The sequence below is a fragment of the Theobroma cacao genome, chromosome 5, assembly GCF_053813885.1.
Source record: "Theobroma cacao isolate CCN51 chromosome 5, ASM5381388v1, whole genome shotgun sequence".
Lineage (NCBI taxonomy): Eukaryota > Viridiplantae > Streptophyta > Magnoliopsida > Malvales > Malvaceae > Theobroma > Theobroma cacao.
The window spans coordinates 40,697,439-40,716,866 of record NC_142643.1 but is presented as its reverse complement, the minus strand read 5'-3'; the positions used below and the strand labels follow the sequence as shown (position 1 = coordinate 40,716,866).

At 31.5% G+C, this 19,428-nt stretch overlaps 2 protein-coding genes across 3 annotated transcripts; both read right to left on the bottom strand.

Moving 5' to 3' along the window:
• Positions 1 to 838: 838 nt before the first annotated feature.
• LOC18599592 (8-hydroxygeraniol oxidoreductase-like) lies at positions 839 to 3,040 on the bottom strand. Its single transcript, XM_007029624.3, has 7 exons — positions 2,905 to 3,040; positions 2,623 to 2,765; positions 2,469 to 2,506; positions 1,898 to 2,300; positions 1,501 to 1,737; positions 1,238 to 1,396; positions 839 to 1,099 (listed from the first exon to the last, which is right to left on the bottom strand). Exons 1-7 carry the CDS (start codon positions 2,939 to 2,941, stop codon positions 989 to 991), a joined length of 1,128 nt encoding a protein of 375 aa, XP_007029686.3. The 5' UTR covers positions 2,942 to 3,040; the 3' UTR covers positions 839 to 988.
• Positions 3,041 to 11,719: 8,679 nt separating this feature from the next.
• Positions 11,720 to 16,980, bottom strand: LOC18599591 (protein serine/threonine kinase). Of its 2 annotated transcripts, none has more exons than XM_007029621.3 (14): positions 16,729 to 16,980; positions 16,507 to 16,623; positions 16,313 to 16,359; positions 16,163 to 16,233; positions 15,670 to 15,783; positions 15,406 to 15,581; positions 15,230 to 15,318; positions 14,687 to 14,804; positions 14,401 to 14,474; positions 14,253 to 14,300; positions 13,562 to 13,730; positions 13,207 to 13,308; positions 12,684 to 12,791; positions 11,720 to 12,049 (listed from the first exon to the last, which is right to left on the bottom strand). In XM_007029621.3, the coding sequence occupies exons 2-14, from the start codon at positions 16,588 to 16,590 to the stop codon at positions 11,861 to 11,863; spliced, it is 1,389 nt and encodes a 462-aa protein (XP_007029683.3). In that variant the 5' UTR covers positions 16,591 to 16,623; positions 16,729 to 16,980; the 3' UTR covers positions 11,720 to 11,860. The 2 variants fall into 2 exon arrangements, with proteins under 2 accessions (XP_007029683.3, XP_007029682.3); XM_007029620.3 differs by having other exon boundaries at positions 16,507 to 16,612.
• Between the last annotated feature and the right edge of the window lie 2,448 nt (positions 16,981 to 19,428).

Sequence of the window (19,428 nt, the reverse complement as noted above, 5' to 3'; positions counted from 1 at the left end):
CCCTACTTTCTTGCAATCTCCGACGGCACATGGTGTTGCTGTACGAATGGCTTTAATTCAGAAAGGGCAGTCATCAGCTCTCAAAGTTAGTTTGTCAGTTTCCGTAATTAAGCTCGTGATTGGTGAAACGTGGGGTCTCCCGGTTTTCCGCCGCATGCTCCTCGTTTACTGTCCTTGAGCTTTCATAAATGTGTACCATCCCAAACTGACCTAAAACTAATAATATAAATCGGCATTCATAATCATATTTTTCCCTACAATAAACAACACTTAAATAATAATAATAATGTTAGTCAAAATTAGACATGCACATATTCATAATCATATCACAGATTGCTTCACTGAAGATTCCTGAGACAAAATCACGAGGAAGATTAGATAGCTATTCTAATCTTCGAAATGATATATCCTCCTCCCTTTTAAATTTCATATTCAATTAGCTTTTTATTCCTTTGCTGGCATTATAAACTGGTTTTCCATGGTACACCTTAACTTTGTTGCTTCATGGCCTTATTCCTTTGCTTGAATCGTACATTAGTTGAAATTAATTTTTGATATAATATTTTATTTTATATTTTAAGCCTTTGTAAACATAAGAAGTCAAAAGAGATTCTCAACTTGACATCAAGAAGTATTCTTTTCAACCTAATGTGAAAGAGAATAACACAACATTTATATAAGCGCTGCATATTGAATAAGCAAATTATAACCAAAGCTACCACCTATAGTGTAATGTTGAGTTCTACCAAAATAGGAGTAATACAGTCAAAATGATAACACTAAAGCTGGGGCTAAAAATGTGTTTCTTTTCTAAAATTACAAGACATTTAAGCAAAAGTTAACAAGCAGTGAATAGCATATTCTCATTTATAAAACTTTTTAATGCATTACAAGTTGATTGACGTAATCCCCAACGGTGCAAGCTGTAACACCTTTATTAAATGTGAATTAAAACTTAGAATATAAGTGTATTTGTCACTCATATAAATCAAATCTTGATCAAAACCTTGACACAATCTGGTTGCTTCAGCAACTCAAATACGTTGTTTGCTTCCTGCAGCTGAATTTCATGAGTCAATAGTTCGTCAAGCTGTATTTCCTGTGAAGAAACAGGACCATTATTTTTGTAAGGAACTCCACTCAATTCAATTAAAAAAACATTTGTGATAGACATTTGACCCCACAAAATTGAAGTGATCCTGGCAAAAAAAATTAATTAGTCTATCGAGGCACTCACCCTATTTTTACATTTTTCATAGATAATCGGAAGGTCAGATTTGCCTTTGAGCCCTCCAAAAATCGACCCCTTCAAAGTTCTGCCAAGGAGAATGCCTATAAAATTTATGTTTACACTTGAATGTTCTCCTGCTCCAATCTGTATGATCTTTCCTGCTCCCTGACCACCACAAAGTAAATCAAAATTTTATGTCTCCAATCACACATCTCAATAATTAAAAGCTTGAAATTCCAATTTAGAAATTTTTAGTTTAAATTCTGTACCAGTTTTGTGGCTTCAATGGCTTCATTGATGAGGGGTGGAACCCCAGTGCATTCAAAGCTGTAGTCCACACCCATTCCACCAGTTAAATCTTTGACCAATTCGGCAATACATCTATCAGAGTCATCGGGGTTTATGAAATCTGTCATTCCAAAAGCTCGTCCCTTTGCTTCTTTTCTTGGGTTCTTGTCTATGCCAATTACTTTAGTGGCACCTTGGCTTTTGGCTCCCTTGATCGCCTGCAAATTAAATATATTCATTTATATATGAAGGACAAACTGATTTCAAACTCTTTCAGATATTTTCCTAGACCATTTGTAGATCCGAATTTGATAACTATGATTTTAAAAATAAAAAACATAAAACAGAGTAAAAGGGTAAAAGTGTGAAGCTACATACGCCTAATCCAACCGCTCCAAGACCAAAAACAGCCACAGTTGAGCCCTTTTCAACCTTAGCATCCTTCCAAGCTGCCCCATATCCGGTTGAAAATCCACATGAAAGGAAGCTAGCATCCGATAGTGGTATGCTGGGGTCAATCTTGAGGACAAAGTTGGCATTGATAACCATGTATTCAGACCATGTGGAGCATGAAAATGCATGGTAGGCAGTTTGGCCTCCAATGGACAATCTCGAAGTACCGTCCAGCATTAAGCCATTGTAACTTAAAGGGTATTTTAAGCATAAATTTGTCTTTTCAGACATACAGGTCTCACATGTTTTACACTCTGCAACATAGGCTGGTATCACGATGTCTCCTTCATTTAGTCCACGCACGTCATTTCCAAAGCTCTCAATCACCCTGCAATAATTGTTGCCAGGCTGTATTACTTTGAAATTATCGGTAATGGCAACTAAGCAGTATATCAAATATTTGTTTGTAAACCTTCACATATGTCATGAATTTGAGGAAAAGAAAGCTGAAATATGGGAAAAAAAGTCTGTATGTATAAATCTGGAAAGGACTTACCCGACGCCTTCATGCCCCATAACACGAGGAAAAGAAGGCTGAAAGGATGGACAAAATACTTAAGAACAATTAGTATCTGACTAACCTAAAGATAAAAAACTGTGAGGAATCAGTGATAGATTGAATAACAATGATGAAGAGAAAGAGTACTGACAATTGGGAATCCATTGGCGAACAATATATCAGTGTGACAAACACTGGCATATAGCATTTTAACCCGAACTTCGGATGATTTTGGTGGTTCAACTTGTATCTCTTCCACCTTCAACGGCTCATCCTTTCCCCAACTTACTATGGCTGCCACACGTTATTTCAAAGCAAAAGCATCGGAATTGAGATTGAGAGACATATCAATGAAACTGATTAAATTCCCAGACATATCAATGTATGAATGTGCGTGTTTCTGCTCTGTAGAACCAATTAAGAGAGAGTTTACCTTTGCATGTTAGGACTTGGGAGTTGGCGTTGGGCATCGTTGGAGAAAGACTTTGGAGGGATCAAAGCAGCTTAAGAGTTGACCTTTTGTTTGAAGAGAGATACAACGAACCATGGCTGTTAGCTATGATATTTATAACAAGTGTGGTCAGAAATTATGACATAGTGCAGCGCTAGCTGTCTAACTTATCTGCAAAATAATTGCCATTGCATACGTCAACATGAAAGATATTCAAACAAATTGGTTGCCAAAATCGAATCTTTTCTATTCTTCAGAAAAGACTAAATATTTGTTGTCGATGTGACATAGCAGGAACTTTTTAGAATTTCCCATTACTTACTATTTAGTGTGCAGTATTAGACGTGGTTACTCTCATGGTAGATTTACTTTTTTTATATATTTTAATTTTTAAATATTTAAAAATTTATTAGTTAAAGTATGATATCTTTTTTAAAAATTAAGATTCGAATTCTCCTTCTCTCAATTAAAAAAAAAAATTCAACTCTTTGCAATTTTTTTTAAGCTACGTATCTAAAACTAGAATCATATATATGTGTTATAAAATATAATTTGAAAAAATAATTATAAAAAAAAGTATTTAGAGAAAGTAGGAAAATCTTATTCGAGAATGTGTATTTACAAATGAATTGAAAGATCTATTGATTTGAATGGATTAACTATTAATCTTAATTTAATTTAATCTACATGTAAATCTTTTTTTTTTTTTGAAAATTAAAATCATTTCATTGACTGAATAGGATAAACCCTTTACAAAAGGAGACAAAGTATTCTGATTTAGTCAATCTTAATATTCTGTTATCAACCTACTTTACAAAAAAATAGCTAGACGCATGAAAAAATCATTGAACAACATTCACATAAGCTGATTCATTCTCAGCAATACATCCCAATAGCTCCATACCTGAATTTCTTTTGAAAGTTTATCAATTACGTCCAAGGTTTCTTTTGGAGTTTTTGTTTTCTCTTTCTAATCATCTTGTATATTTACTCTTTAGGTTAGTAAACACATCTAGCAACTAGTTTGCTATGTTTTGTACATGAATTATCTTTTGAACTTCAAGTTCACATTGATTTGTGCAACGATCAAAACTAGATAATAGTAATGCATTTCAAAAAAATTTTTTTTCCAACTGCTTATTTTCTCTTCCTAATGTTGAAAAAACTGTTTCATCAAAATAATAATCGACAAATCTTACTGTGAATAAATCTCTTGATAATGGTTTTAGATATTTAATTATAAATGGAGGTTCATATATAACATATATTCCTAACCTCCTTTGATGACCAATCTTTGTGCATTATGGTGGAGCAATTGAGATATATACCGCACATAAAAAAATTCTTAGATGAGAAATATTTAGCTCCTGATCATAAACCAATTGTATAGGGAAAAGTTTATGATAACTCATTGGCATGATGCGTAAATGTGTTACTACATCTAAAATGACATGCCCTTAAGCAGAAATGGAGAGTTTAGTTTTCATAAATAATGACCTTACAATTAGTTGGAAGTGTTTAATAAATAATTCTGTTAGACCATTTTGTGTATGAACATAAGCAACATATTGTTCAACAGTTATTCTAACTAATATGCAATATTTATTAAAAGTTTGAGATATAAATTCTCTAACTTCATTAAGACAAACAGTCTTAATTGCATAGTTAGAAAAATATGCTCACAAACGAATGCTTTAGATGAGTAATCTTGTAAATGTCAAATTGTAAATTAATAATAAGCACACATGTGACTATCTAGTCAATACATCAATTAAAACCATAATATATCCAAATGGTCCATATGGTAGATGTATAGATCCACATATGTCAACCTAATTACATTTAAAAATGTAGGGGATTTAGTCCCAACTTTAGTTGGTGATGGCCTTATAATTAATTTACTTTTAGAGTAAGCAACACATGAAAATTCATCAAATTGAAAATTTTTTTGGTTTTTCAATGAATAACCATATGAATTTTCAGTAATTTTTCACATCATTATTGAACCAGGATGATCTAACCAGTCATACCAAATAGTAAAATCATTAGTAAACTTCTAGTTGACTATAGCATGAATTTCAATCATTTTAATATTTGTGTAATACAATCCAAATGAATATCCATACTTTTTTTAGTAAAATAGTATACATATATAGTAAGAAATTTGCAAGTTAACATAAGATAACATTAGATATAAAATTTACTTTTAAAACACATAATAAAAATATATCATTTAAATATAATGATAACATATTAAAACATCTTTATGATAAAATTATACTAAAAATACCAACAACTTATTTAAGAAATTTCATTCTTTTATATTTTAATCACCAATTACATGATTAATTCCTCCTTTAAGGTGGACAAGAAAAACAAGTGTCATATTAACTTGACCATGGTTGAAATCATTTTGAACAAAATTTGTTTTGATATTTTTTTTTCTTTTAGCTTTCAATAATGTGTGATAAAATTCAACAAGATGTTTCAATGTATAATAGATACGTGATCAATGGCCTTTCATGCCACATCAATGACAAACATTTTCTATATTCCTTTTTTTTTGTCCATTTTTATTTTATTTTTATATTTATTCACTACTCATCCATTTCTGGTCATTAAATGTATCCATCCACCTATGTTTTATCTTTTTCTTATATTTCTTCACTACTCATTCATTTCTAGTCATTAAATATATCCATCCACCTATGGTAAGTAAAGGTATCCATCCACCTTTTTGCTCGGTAAAAGTATTCGTCTACCTTTGGTGGGTATAAGTATTCATCCATCTTTAGTAGGTAAAGTTATCTATCTACCTCTCTGGTGGCTAAAAGTAGCCATCCACTGATGGGTAAAAATATCCATCCGGTAAAAGTATTCGTCCACCTTTGGTGGGTATAAGTATCCATCCATCTCTAGTAGGTAAAGTTATCTATCTACCTCTCTAGTGGGTAAAAGTATTCATCCACTGATGGGTAAAAGTATCCATCCATCTCTAGTAGGTAAAGTTATCTATCTACCTCTCTAGTGGGTAAAAGTATTCATCCACTGATGGGTAAAAGTATCCATCCACTGATGGGTAAAAATATCCATTCACCTTCTGATGAGTAAAGATATCCATTCACTTCTAGTGGGTAAAGGTATCCATCCATATTTTTGGTGGATAAAAGTATCCATCCACTTCTTTAGTGGATAAAGGTATTCATCCACCTCTCTTATGGGTAAAAGTATCTATAAAGGTATCCTTAGAACAGTGATTAGTGTAACCATCATGACTGCAATTATTAAGACAACCTCTTGCACATCTATAACCATAATTATTAAATTATGTTACATTTACTTTAGGGAATGGACGAAGTTCATGATTTTTCATTAGTAGTTGGTTATTTTGGTCAATCATAAAAAAAATATGAAATCCAAAACAAAACATATTTCAAATTATTCAAAATATAATATTTTTCACCTATTATAAAAATGGATATTATACAAAGTCAATTTCATATGTTCAATTCAAAATATATTATGCAAAATCTCATAGTATTAAAGATAGATTTACATGTGTTGAGCAAAATTATACTCAGAATTCAACAAAAAAAAATTATATATTAAGAAAATCATATTCCAAAACTATAACAAAGATATCATATATAATTATATATATTTTCATGCTTAACCCGATTTAATAAATCAAGGGATAAAATTTGATAAATACTATATGATAGCAAAATTCACATTAAGACCAATATTCAGGGAATGCAAACACCAAAAAGATATTAAGTTACTTACCTGATTTGTTAAAATCAAAAATTAAAAACTAACTATTGAACTCTTTTTGAAGTCTGGAGATAATGAAAACTAAATAAAACCAAAACTTAAAAGATGATGAAAACTAAATAATACTAAAACTTAATATATTAGAGAATCGTACTGATAACATGTTATAAAATATAACTTAAAAGAATAACTATGAGAGAGTATTTAGAGGAAGTAGAAAGATTTTATTCGAGAGTGTGTATTTATAAATGAAGTGAAGGGTTTATTTATAAGCTAATAACTTCTTATCTAGATAAAATTTATAAGATAAAGATAATTGCGAAGAGATTTGATTTGGATGGATAAAAATATTAATTTTAATCTAATCTAATCTAATCTACATGTAAATCAAGATATACATAATCAAATATAAAAATTTAAATCAAATTACACTCTTGTGTCTAACCTATTAAACTGTTTAACCTATCTATACTATATAATCTAAACTCTTAAATTGTGACATAATAGACATAATAAATGATACATTTATGAACAGCAGTAAAATTAACTACAAATTGGCATGTAGGTTTATGACATCTAGACCATAATTGTGGTTTTTATTGTTTAAAAAGAATAAAATTATAAACTGAATTAAAGTTGAGATCAAGGTGTTACAAAGAGATAGTCCAAGACTTAAAATTTAAAATATAAATTGTAAGACAAGCAAGATGAGTTTTATAAAATAAAAGAATATTATTTACTTATTTTTATTGTGTGATCATATATTACATGTGTAATTAAACAAAAACGATAACTAATGCATTTCAAAAAATTTCTTTTTCCAACTGCTTATTTTCTCTTCCTAATGTTAAAAAAACTGTTTCATCAAAATGATAATCGGCAAATCTTGCTGTAAATAAATCTCTTGATAATGGTTTTAGATATTTAATTATAAATGGAGGTTCATATATAACATATATTCCTAACCTCCTTTGATGACCAATCTTTGTGCATTATGGTGGAGCAATTGAGATATATACCGCACATAAAAAAATTCTTAGATGAGAAATATTTAGCTCCTGATCATAAACCAATTGTATAGGGGAAAGTTTATGATAACTCATTGGCATGATGCGTAAATGTGTTACTACATCTAAAATGACATGCCCTTAAGTAAAAATGGAGAGTTTAGTTTTCATAAATAATGACCTTACAATTAGTTGGAAGTGTTTAATAAATAATTTTATTAGACCATTTTGTGTATGAACATAAATAACATATTGTTCAACAGTTATTCTAACTAATATGTAATATTTATTAAAAGTTTGAGATATAAATTCTCCAACTTCGTTAAGACAAACAATCTTAATTGCATAGTTAGAAAAATATGCTCACAAATGAATGCTTTAGATGAGTAATCTTGTAAATGTCAAATTGTAAGTTAATAATAAGCACACATGTGACTATCTAGTCAATACATCAATTAAAACCATAATATATCCAAATGGTCCATATGGTAGATGTATAGATCCACTTATGTCAACCTAATTACATTTAAAAAATGTAGGGGATTTAGTCCTAACTTTAGCTGGTGATGGTCTTATAATTAATTTGCTTTTAGAGTAAGCAACACATGAAAATTCATCAAATTGAGAAATTTTTTGGTTTTTCAATGAATAACCATATGAATTTTCAGTAATTTTTCACATCATTATTGAACCAGGATGATCTAACCAGTCATACCAAATATTAAAATCATTAGTAAACTTCTAGTTGACTATAACATGAATTTCAATCATTTTAATATTTGTGTAATACAATCCAAATGAATATCTATACCTTTTTTAGTAAAATAGTATACATATATAGTAAGAAATTTGCAAGTTAACATAAGATAACATTAGATATAAAATTTACTTTTAAAACACATAATAAAAATATATCATTTAAATATAATGATAACATATAAAACATCTTTATGATAAAATTATACTAAAAATACCAACAACTTATTTAAGAAATTTCATTCTTCTATATTTTAATCACCAATTACATGATCAATTCCTTCTTTAAGGTGGACAAGAAAAACAATTGTCATATTAACTTGACCATGGTTGAAATCATTTTGAACAAAATTTGTTTCGATATTTTTTTTCTTTTAGCTTTCAATAATGTGTGATAAAATTCAACAAGATGTTTCAATGTATAATAGATACGTGATCAATGGCCTTTCATGCCACATCAATGACAAACATTTTCTATATTCCTTTTTTTTTTGTCCATTTTTATCTTTTTTTTTATATTTCTTCACTACTCATCCATTTCTAGTCATTAAATGTATCCATCCACCTATGTTTTATCTTTTTCTTATATTTCTTCACTACTCATTCATTTCTAGTCATTAAATATATCCATCCACCTATGGTAAGTAAAGGTATCTATCCACCTTTTTGCTCGGTAAAAGTATTCGTCCACCTTTGGTGGGTATAAGTATCCATCCATCTTTAGTAGGTAAAGTTATCTATCTACCTCTCTGGTGGCTAAAAGTATCCATCCACTAATGGGTAAAAATATCCATCCGGTAAAAGTATTCGTCCACCTTTGGTGGGTATAAGTATCCATCCATCTCTAGTAGGTAAAGTTATCTATCTACCTCTCTGGTGGGTAAAAGTATCCATCCACTGATGGGTAAAAGTATCCATCCACTGATGGGTAAAAGTATCCGTCCACTGATGGGTAAAAATATCCATTCACCTTCTGATGAGTAAAGATATCCATTCACCTTCTGATGAGTAAAGATATCCATTCACTTCTAGTGGGTAAAGGTATCCATCCACCTTTCTGATGAGTAAAGATATCCATTCACTTCTAGTGGGTAAAGGTATCCATCCATCTTTTTGGTGGGTAAAAGTATCCATCCACTTCTTTAGTGGATAAATGTATTCATCCACCTCTCTTATGGGTAAAAGTATCTATAAAGGTATCTTTAGAACATTGATTAGTGTAACTATCATGACTGCAATTATTATGACAACCTCTTGCACATGTATAACCATAATTATTAAATTATGTTGCATTTATTTTAGGGAATGGACGAAGTTCATGATTTTTCATTAGTAGTTGGTTATTTTGGTCAATCATAAAAAAAATATGAAATCCAAAACAAAACATATTTCAAATTATCCAAAATATAATATTTTTCACCTATTATAAAAATGGATATTATACAAAATCAATTTCATATGTTCAATTCAAAATATATTATGCAAAATCTCATAGTATTAAAGATAGATTTACATGTGTTGAGCAAAATTATACTCAGAATTCAACAAAAAAAATCATATATTAAGAAAATCATATTCCAAAACTATAACAAAGATATCATATATAATTATATATATTTTCATGCTCAACCCGATTTAATAAATCAAGAGATGAAATTTGATAAATACTATATGATAGCAAAATTCACATTAAGACTAATATTCAGGGAATGCAAACACCAAAAAGATATCAAGTTACTTACCTGATTTGTTAAAATCAAAAATTAAAAACTAACTATTGAACTCTTTTTGAAGTCTGGAGATAATGAAAACTAAATAAAACCAAAACTTAAAAGATGATGAAAACTAAATAATACTAAAACTTAAGAGATTAGAGAATCGTACTGATAACATGTTATAAAATATAACTTAAAAGAATAACTATGAGAGAGTATTTAGAGGAAGTAGAAAGATTTTATTCGAGAGTGTGTATTTATAAATGAAGTGAAGGGTTTATTTATAAGCTAATAACTTCTTATCTAGATAGAATTTATAAGATAAAGATAATTGCGAAGAGATTTGATTTGGATGGATAAAAATATTAATTTTAATCTAATCTAATCTAATCTACATGTAAATCAAGATATACATAATCAAATATAAAAATTTAAATCAAATTACACTCCTGTGTCTAACCTATTAAACTGTTTAACCTATCTAAACTATATAATATAAACTCTTAAATTGTGACATAATAGACATAATAAATGATACATTTATGAACAGCGGTAAAATTAACTACAAATTGGCATGTAGGTTTATGACATCTAGACCATAATTGTGGTTTTTATTGTTTAAAAAGAATAAAATTATAAACTGAATTAAAGTTGAGATCAAGATGTTACAAAGAGATAGTCCAAGACTTAAAATTTAAAATATAAATTGTAAGACAAGCAAGATGAGTTTTATAAAATAAAAGAATATTATTTACTTATTTTTATTGTGTGATCCTATATTACATGTGTAATTAAACAAAAATGATTCTTATATGGTTAAATCTGAACGGAAGGCTGCAGGCAACCAATTTTGAATTCAAATAACGTGTAGGAACAATAAATTATTTCCCGTTGTGAAAATTGAATAAAAGGAAATTTGCAACGAAAGTTGACTTCAGCTTCAAATTTTGAAAACAAAAAGTCAAATCAAAGCAATGGCTGCACAGCTCAGGCAATAATAAGAAAAGGACAGTAAAAGCCAGCATTGAAACCTAGACTTTTGCTTATGAGATAATAGCAATAAACTATGCTGTGAAAAAGAAAGAACGAATAATAAGAACAAGCATATCATATGTAGAATATATAAATTATGGTAATGATCTGCTAACATCCACAAAGATAATTATAGATTTGTGCTCATTGCTAATAGAGTCGGTGTCATTTGTTTCCTTGTGATGGAATTCAAACTTTGACCCTGTCATAGACCAGGTCTAGAGTCTAGCGTGGGTGATCACCTGAGTGCTCCACGCAGCTGAGGCTGAGCACAAGAGCTCCTTGAAAATTGTAAGGTTTGCACCCTGGTCAGCAAACCCTTCCTCTCCCCTAACCTCTATTTCCATCTGAGCATGTATCCTTGCCATACAAAAGAAACATCCATCCAAGACCATTTCTCATGAATCTCAGTAATCAATTTCACTTCTATACAAATAAAAACTAAAAACGGCATAGTATGAACATAATCAGTTTCATCACAAGGGGCTAAGTACTGATATTGGAAGATACAAGTTCTAGGTAATGCTCCCGGCTTTCTCTTCATTTCTTTTTGACAATACATGATACAACTATAATCTGAATTGTCTACATTGGCACAAGACTGTTTAACTTATATGTATCTGCATCGCAGATAGTGTCGATCAAATACAAAATTTACCAACTACTCAATTGTTTCTGGATTTTCGAATTATTAGAAGATTTACCCCCTTTGTCTTTGTAAGAATTTCTAGAGGCAACACTCTTCCGTCCTCTACGTGCTGCTGCCATTGCACGTCGTCTCTGCTTGGCCAAGCTCTTCATGAGTTCAGCATCGTTTTCATCAGCATTCTGATTATCTTCCTCCTGGAAGAACAAAACAAACATCAGAAATCCACTTAACAAAAAAAAAGCCAACAACAAGAATCATATTTTAATTTAATGGTGAATGAGGCAAGAAAATCATTTGAGACGTGAGAATTAACAAAATAGTTTTCAGTCCCACCCCACATTTCCCTTTTCTCCAAATAAAAAATGTAAAGAAGAAACAAAACAAAACAACAAAAGAGGCTACTCAACAAGGAAATTATTTTTCAACAGACCAATTTAGTTAGTTAAACAAGATCAAAGGAAAACAGAGTGAATAGCAGCAGCACAACTGATTGATGTGTCAGAAAAATTAAAATGATGTCCAAACTAGAAAGAACTTTCTGTTTAGTCCAAAAGAACAGAAAATATAAAGTAAAAAACAGTAAGATTTTAGCCTTTTTACCAATGATTTGAACATTCACAAAAAGCCTGAGACCTATTTATGCTGCTTTCAGGAGGATCCCTAAGTTCATTAAGCACAATCAACTAGGATATGGACTACTCTATAAACATGTAAATTAATAAAAGAAAAAAGTGACAAGTAATTCAATGCCTCTATACAGAAGTGCAGGTTATATCTTCTTTAAACTTTAAGTAAAATAGGTTGGAGGAAAGACAAGTAATAACACACCTCATTGCTTGAATTTTGTCCTTCAGGATTACCGGTTAGACCTGCTTCAAGGCTATGCTGGTTTTCATATCCTTGCTCTTCCTCATTACAGCTTGAAGTTGGCTCTTTCTGAATGATTTTTCAACAGAACATAAGACCTTCATCATCCGCAAACACACACACAAACAGAGTAATATCTAACAGAAAACGAAAGATCCACATGCATGCACAAAACTCTTCAGTTTGCATCAAACAGAGATAAAATTAAGTGTTTTATCCAAATCCTAAACATGCATGCACACCCACAAAACCAAGAGTGAAAACCTGGAACATGTATCTAAGCCAAAACTTTTGTCTCCCCCGTAGCTCAGTTCCCTCAATTCATTCACAGTTGGACTACAACTGTTATACCTATTATTTGATATTTGTTAATGCACCAATCTTATTTCATTGATCGTTGCTTTGTTAACAGCGAACCATAAAGCAATTATGAATTAGATCACTTCAACCACAACACAAGATCAAAAGCTCTAGAAGACCACACCTGATCCAAGTGCAAAGAATCAAAACCCTTTATGTTTGTTTGACATAACCCAGATTCATGTTCATCGTCAGAAACATCATCCCCCGCATTACCTTCAATGAACTGCATAAAATATCATTAACTGCAATCATTAAGTATGATATGATATATCCATTTTTTCCTTCTCATTTGAAAGAAGACTGTCCTATTTATGCTGCAAAAGCTCAAAGTCTCCAACTAGTTTCCAAAATTGGAGATGCACATCTAAAGGAAGAAGATTCCAAATTCATGATGAATGTCTAGAATAATAATTTACAAACATATATAAATAAGAAACAGAGCAAAGCCAATTATTGAAAAGCATGCTTCACCATACTTTCTCAATGTCATCCTGATCCTTTCTTGTGAATCCGCTGGCAGCAAGTTCCTTGTCGAGAAAACCAGCAGTTTTGGTTATTGAAGAAAAGGAAGGCCTGCCGCTTTCATCCTCGTCTACCTCTGAACCATCAATATCATCAGACTGTTCTTCAAAGGACATGTTGAACCTATATAAGACATTGCGAAAAGATCATGTTTTAATAGCAAGGACCACAGTAGCTAAAGAGAAAGAAGAAAAATAAAGAATAGCCCCCATCAACTGCAGTAAAACACAGGGACCATCATCCACCAAAGAAAATGAGTAGAAGCACTGTTGTTGATATTATTTTGCTTTGGACTAGAAAGAAGCAATTTATAAACACAAACAGAATTATACAATCATTATAAGTAGTAGGTTTCTTAGTCCTTATCAGTAAGCTGAGTGCATAAGACAGATACTTCATACTTAACACTTCAATTAAAGCATGACTGTGCTACTGACTTATATGTATCTTTTTATTTCTCTGGTATCTACAGTTCATAAAGTGAATACTATATGAATGGCACTTTCCTGCAGGGTTAGGTAAAAGTATGTAATATGCACTTTAAAACTTCAACAGTCACCTTGAGCAATTGGTTGACAAAGACATTTTGGTTAACAAGATTTTGCCTAGTACTACCAATTTCTATTAGAAAAAGCATTGACTGACCTCTTGCCAAAAAACTTAAAGATGCATTCAATATCACGATCAAAGTACCTGAAAAATAGAAAGTATTAATAAGAATCTAATGTCTGATTCAAAGAAGCAGAAAGAGAACGAAAACTAGGAATAGCTTCAGAGAAGACAGTGCACATACATCTGTGCATTACGGTGTGACACAGATACCATTTGGGGAAAATCAATCATTGTCACCTTTTCATCATCATCAATCTACAAAGAAAACGGATTCCAAGTAGAAATTAAATAATTTTAAAAGAAAACTGGAACCTTAAGCTCACACAGGTATCTTTCTATTAACAAAAAAATAACAATTGACCTACATTTAACTTCATGATCATACTAAAGTTGTAAGCTAACAAGAAAACAACTAAAACTGCAAAGATGGGTCATGGGAGACCAAATAGGGCGCCTCAAATGCATACCATAATGTTAAACTCATTGAAGTCACAGTGAATGAGGCCATGTTCTGCCAGACGAACAACAAGGCCAATGATTGTATCAAAAACTGTCTCTGGGTTTTGCAACTGCTTCACCTGTACGCTGCATTAGGCAAAAGAAACTAATAATGCAAACCATCTCAGCCATACCAAACTAACTCAAATAGACAGTGCAAAGGGTACTGGAGAACTAAAGAGAGAAACTAGAAAAGAAAAAGGGAGGGCCAAAATAATAGTTATCAACACATGATGAAGATAAACATAGAGTTATCATACAATGTTAACAGCAACCAAGTAACATTAAGAGTATGTCACCAATATTATTGATTTATTGTCACAACCATGAAATCTTTTAGACTCATTCTCTGAGAAAAAAATGAAGGATTTACAGTTCAAGGAGCAAAAAAATATAAATTCCAACTATCAATTTTGTTCATTCATTAAAATGATTGAACACAAAAGCCACTTGACCTTCATGCGGCTGAATGCAATGCAAACAAATCCAGTGAATTAAAGAGAAACTCTTACAGTGGATAACCTTGGATAAGTGACATAACTACACAATGCCTATTACAGTCCACGGCATTTGGTACAGGAAAACCATGCTCTTCCAGTGCCTGCATAATGAAATCACAAAATATAACGCCAATCCTGACCACTACAAGAAAGAACCGAAGCAAATAAACAGAAAATATAAAGAGAACCTTCATAAATGCAAATTCCTTGAGTGCAGCTAAGCGAGACAAATAGAGCCAGTTATAACTACTGCGATGCCTCAAGTAATCACGCTTAGATTTGACAGCCCGAAAGGAAGTTCTACCGAGTCTATGCAACTTCATTGCCATGACAGTACCATCTTCGCAGGCAACCTCAAATATATCTTGAACAAGCAAAAAATGAGACAATTTTAGTAACAGTTAGGAAATAGTAGATTACATAAACTGGTAGATCTAGATAGAAAGAGTTACCGGACTCTTTGCCAACCCCAATTTGACGACCAACTGCAGTGAAAACTCCGCGGTTGACCATGGTTTTAATGGCAAGGAAATCATAGCCAAGGTACGTAAGACGAAAACCGTCATCTAAATTTAAAAGAGAAAAAAAGAAAGCTTCAGAAGTTATTGAATAGCAAAACAAATAAGCTTCTGCTTGATTGTTGCATTTGCTACCTACTTTTTGCTAATTTTGCTTTTCTCTCCTTAAAAGTTAAAATATAGAAAGAAAATCATATTGATTAAAATAAACAAATGGCAACAATGTACACCAATTCCAACATAATTGTTCTGTATAAAATTAAAATCATGCAATTTGTTTTCCAATGAGATTATAACTATAATTCATTCAAACTATTACTTACTTTTGCATTGAAATGTGTTTATTTATTTTTAATTGACGAAAGAAAAATTAGGAGCAGAGAAAATAAACAAATGTTAACTAAAAAAAATAAAAGATAAAACGAACATTTAGAAGAGTCATGGTGCAGCAGCTTATGCTTGAGTAAATTCTTCAAGACCTTGTAAGTGCCTCCATGCCTAAAATTAAAATTAATTACATTTAATCATTGAAAAAAAGGAAATAATTATAAATAAGAATAATAATACAAGTAATTACTTGAGGGAAGCAATACGATCGATGAGGTCTGAAGGCACAATTTCATGCTGAAAAAAGTAAAATAAAATGGGTCACAAATTTTAATAATGAATTTAGAATTCTAAAAATAATAGAAACTAAAATCAGATGATTATATTAAAAAAATCATAACTCAAATCAGATGATTATATTAAAAAATCATAATTCACACATACGTTTCTCATGCCCATTTCGACGGCAGTTAGAACCCTAAAATCATCTTTGGAGAGATATCTCAAAACGTCTACGTCCAGCTTCATGGTCTGTTCTTTTTCGTATTCACTACAATTTTACTTCGAAACACAAGAATTCAGTTCAGAGAAAAAAAAAGAGGCAAATGGTGAAGATGAAGCGTCGAGTAACGGGTTTTAGTAACGGTATGAACAAAAAAATTTAACCTGAACGACCGAATGAGGCGCAGATTGGGAAGGTGCAGGTGCGGCGGCAAAGATGAAAGAGCAAATGACCGAATGAGGTACGGGTTGGGCAAGTGCAGATGCGGCGGCGAAGATGAAACAGCAAAGAGAGACTGTCAGCTGAGGTTGAAAAATTTTTGGGAATTTAGTTAGGCTTCTAAACAGTTAGATTAAAACATGTTGGGAACTTTGTTAGATTTCTGAATAGACAGAATAAAATTGATTTAGGGTTTAGGATGGTAAAACATAAAAAGGATTATGTATTTAGGTTTTCTTATAAAATTTATTTTAAATGAAAAATATTTTACGAATTTTTTTAATAAAAAAATTTGATAAATGTTAATATTTAATTTAAAATATAAATATTTAAATTATTTAATTTTATTAAAATTAAAAAAATTAATAAATCATTGAATGTAATTAAATTTTTTATTTGTAAATTAAATAAATCTTATTATAGTAAACTTCACATAAATCATAAATCTGCATCCGAAAATTTGATTTATTAATTAATATATGATTTCTTACTTAAAAAATAAAATTTAAATCTCCTCCCTTCTAATTATAAAAAAAAAACTTCACATAAATATTTTCTGATATATTATTTTCTCCAATAACACCTTCAGTTCTTTTTTTAGATGAAATTTTATATTTTAATTTTATTTCTATAAATGCAAATTTTCAATTTAATTTTTAATTAAAAGACAATACAACCTTTATACTCCGTTTCTACAAACCCATGACAAAGAGTGAAGCCACGACACCTAAGAAATATTAACCATAGGCTAAAAGCAAAGGAGGATGGACAAACACGCTAAGGAATCCATGAGATGGAGAAGGCAACCACTGGTGAGAAACAAACTTTTTAGTTCGAGTGTTGTTGATAATGCTGGCAACAAGTTACTGTCAGTTGAAAATAACAACATGATTTGTACGTGGAAGTTGAAAACATGATGCTGTATTCAGTTATTTTTTATCATGTTTTTACTTGTAACTCCTTATAACTACCAAGTAGCTAGTAGGCTGTATATATTGTTTGAATTATGAATGAAGTGTGTGCTTTTCCTTCATTTTGCCAATACTCTGTTCGCCTCTGTTCTACTCAACCTAAAACAGAGACTTCCTAACATGAGCCATATTTTCATCCTCCATAATTTATCATGGTATCAGAGCTAAAACTAAGCTCTTAAGGGACCTGAAACATACCACCAACCAAATTCACAACTTTAACAACACTATAAATTGATAGCAATATGTCTTATCTCCAACACAGCTTCACACCCGTCACCTCCCACCTTCAATGGTGAAAACTACACATCCAGGTCACTTAAAATGAAAGCCTACTTACAAGCTTATGACCTATGGGACATTGTTGAGACAGATTCAGAACCCCCTGCCTTGAAAGAAACGACAACATTTACTCAAATCAAACAGCATGGGGAAGAAGTCGCTAAACGGTATTGAGCTCTGTCCTTTCTCCATGCATGTGTCACGAAACCGGTGTTTGCAAGAATTATGGCTTGTTCCACGGCAAAGGAGGCTTGGGATAGACTTAGAGATGAGTTCCAAGGTTCTGACAGGACAAGGCAACTTCAAATTCTTAATCTTATGAGAGAATTTGAAATTCTTCGGATGAAGGAGTCTAACTCAGTGAAGGAGTACATTGGAAAAGTGATGAAAATAGTCAATCAAGTAAGACTTTTGCGAGAAAATCTACCTGAAAAAAGAGTTGTAGAGAAAGTGTTGATATCCTTACCCGAAAGGTTTTAACCCACAATTTCATCACTTGAAGGTTCAAAGGATCTCTTACAACTGTAACTCACAAATGTAGTCAATGCTCTCCAAGCATCAGACAGTAGGAGAGCCATGCGTCTCGACAGCTACATAAATCATGCTATGGTGGTCAACATGAAAGGAAAAGGCTCAGTTGATGTTTACATCAGTAAAGGTTCAAACGAACAGAAAGACAAAGGGAAAAAGAATTCTCAAACAATAGATCATGGGGTAAGAAGAATAACCATCAAATGTGTTCCCATTGCAAAAAGCGTAACCATGCAGAAGCCAACTGCTGGTTTAGACCTTCAACTAAGTGCCGAATCTGTAATTAGCATGGTCATATAGAAAAGGTGTGCAAGAATAAGTTTGAAAATCGAGAGAAATCTCCTCAAGCATCTAAGAGAGCTGAGATTGCTGAAGAAACACTTCTGATGGCTCAGACAGAACCAAAAGTTGTTGAAGCAAATCAGTGGTTATTAGATAGTGGAGCTTCAAGTCACATGACACCATATGTTGAGCTCTTCGCAGAACTTGGCACTCAACACCGATCGTATGTGAAGATAGGTAATGGGGTGTATCTGCAAGCAATTGGAAAAAGATCTGTGGAAACATGAACCTCTTCTGGTGACAAGTATGCATTTAAAGTACTTCTTGTACTTGAAATTACCCAAAATCTCTTAAATGTGGGACAGATGGTCGATGATGGTTATGAATTATTGTTTAAAGACCATTCATGCAAGATATATGATCCAAGAGATAAGTACCTCATGACAGTTGCAATGAAAAGGAATTGCTTTCCAATAGATTTCAATGATGTGTGTTTGCATGCTTCTAAAAATGAGATGAATTTGACCTCTTTATGCCACAAACGCCTTGGGCATTATAATTATTCCTCCTTAATTCAGG

Excerpts from the sequence above, each read along its gene's own strand:
- LOC18599592 (XM_007029624.3), bottom strand. The coding sequence starts at position 2,941 with ATGCCCAACGCCAACTCCCAAGTCCTAACATGCAAAG. Across the intron at positions 2,507-2,622 it reads TCGCCAATGGATTCCCAATT|CCTTCTTTTCCTCGTGTTAT; the intron begins GTCAGTACTCTT and ends CCATCCTTTCAG. Across the intron at positions 1,397-1,500 it reads CCATTGAAGCCACAAAACTG|GGAGCAGGAAAGATCATACA; the intron begins GTACAGAATTTA and ends TGTGGTGGTCAG.
- LOC18599591 (XM_007029621.3), bottom strand. The coding sequence starts at position 16,590 with ATGAAGCTGGACGTAGACGTTTTGAGATATCTCTCCAAAGATGATTTT. Across the intron at positions 15,582-15,669 it reads TGGGGTTGGCAAAGAGTCCG|ATATATTTGAGGTTGCCTGC; the intron begins GTAACTCTTTCT and ends TGCTTGTTCAAG. Across the intron at positions 12,792-13,206 it reads ATTCTTTGCACTTGGATCAG|AAAGAGCCAACTTCAAGCTG; the intron begins GTGTGGTCTTCT and ends AAAATCATTCAG.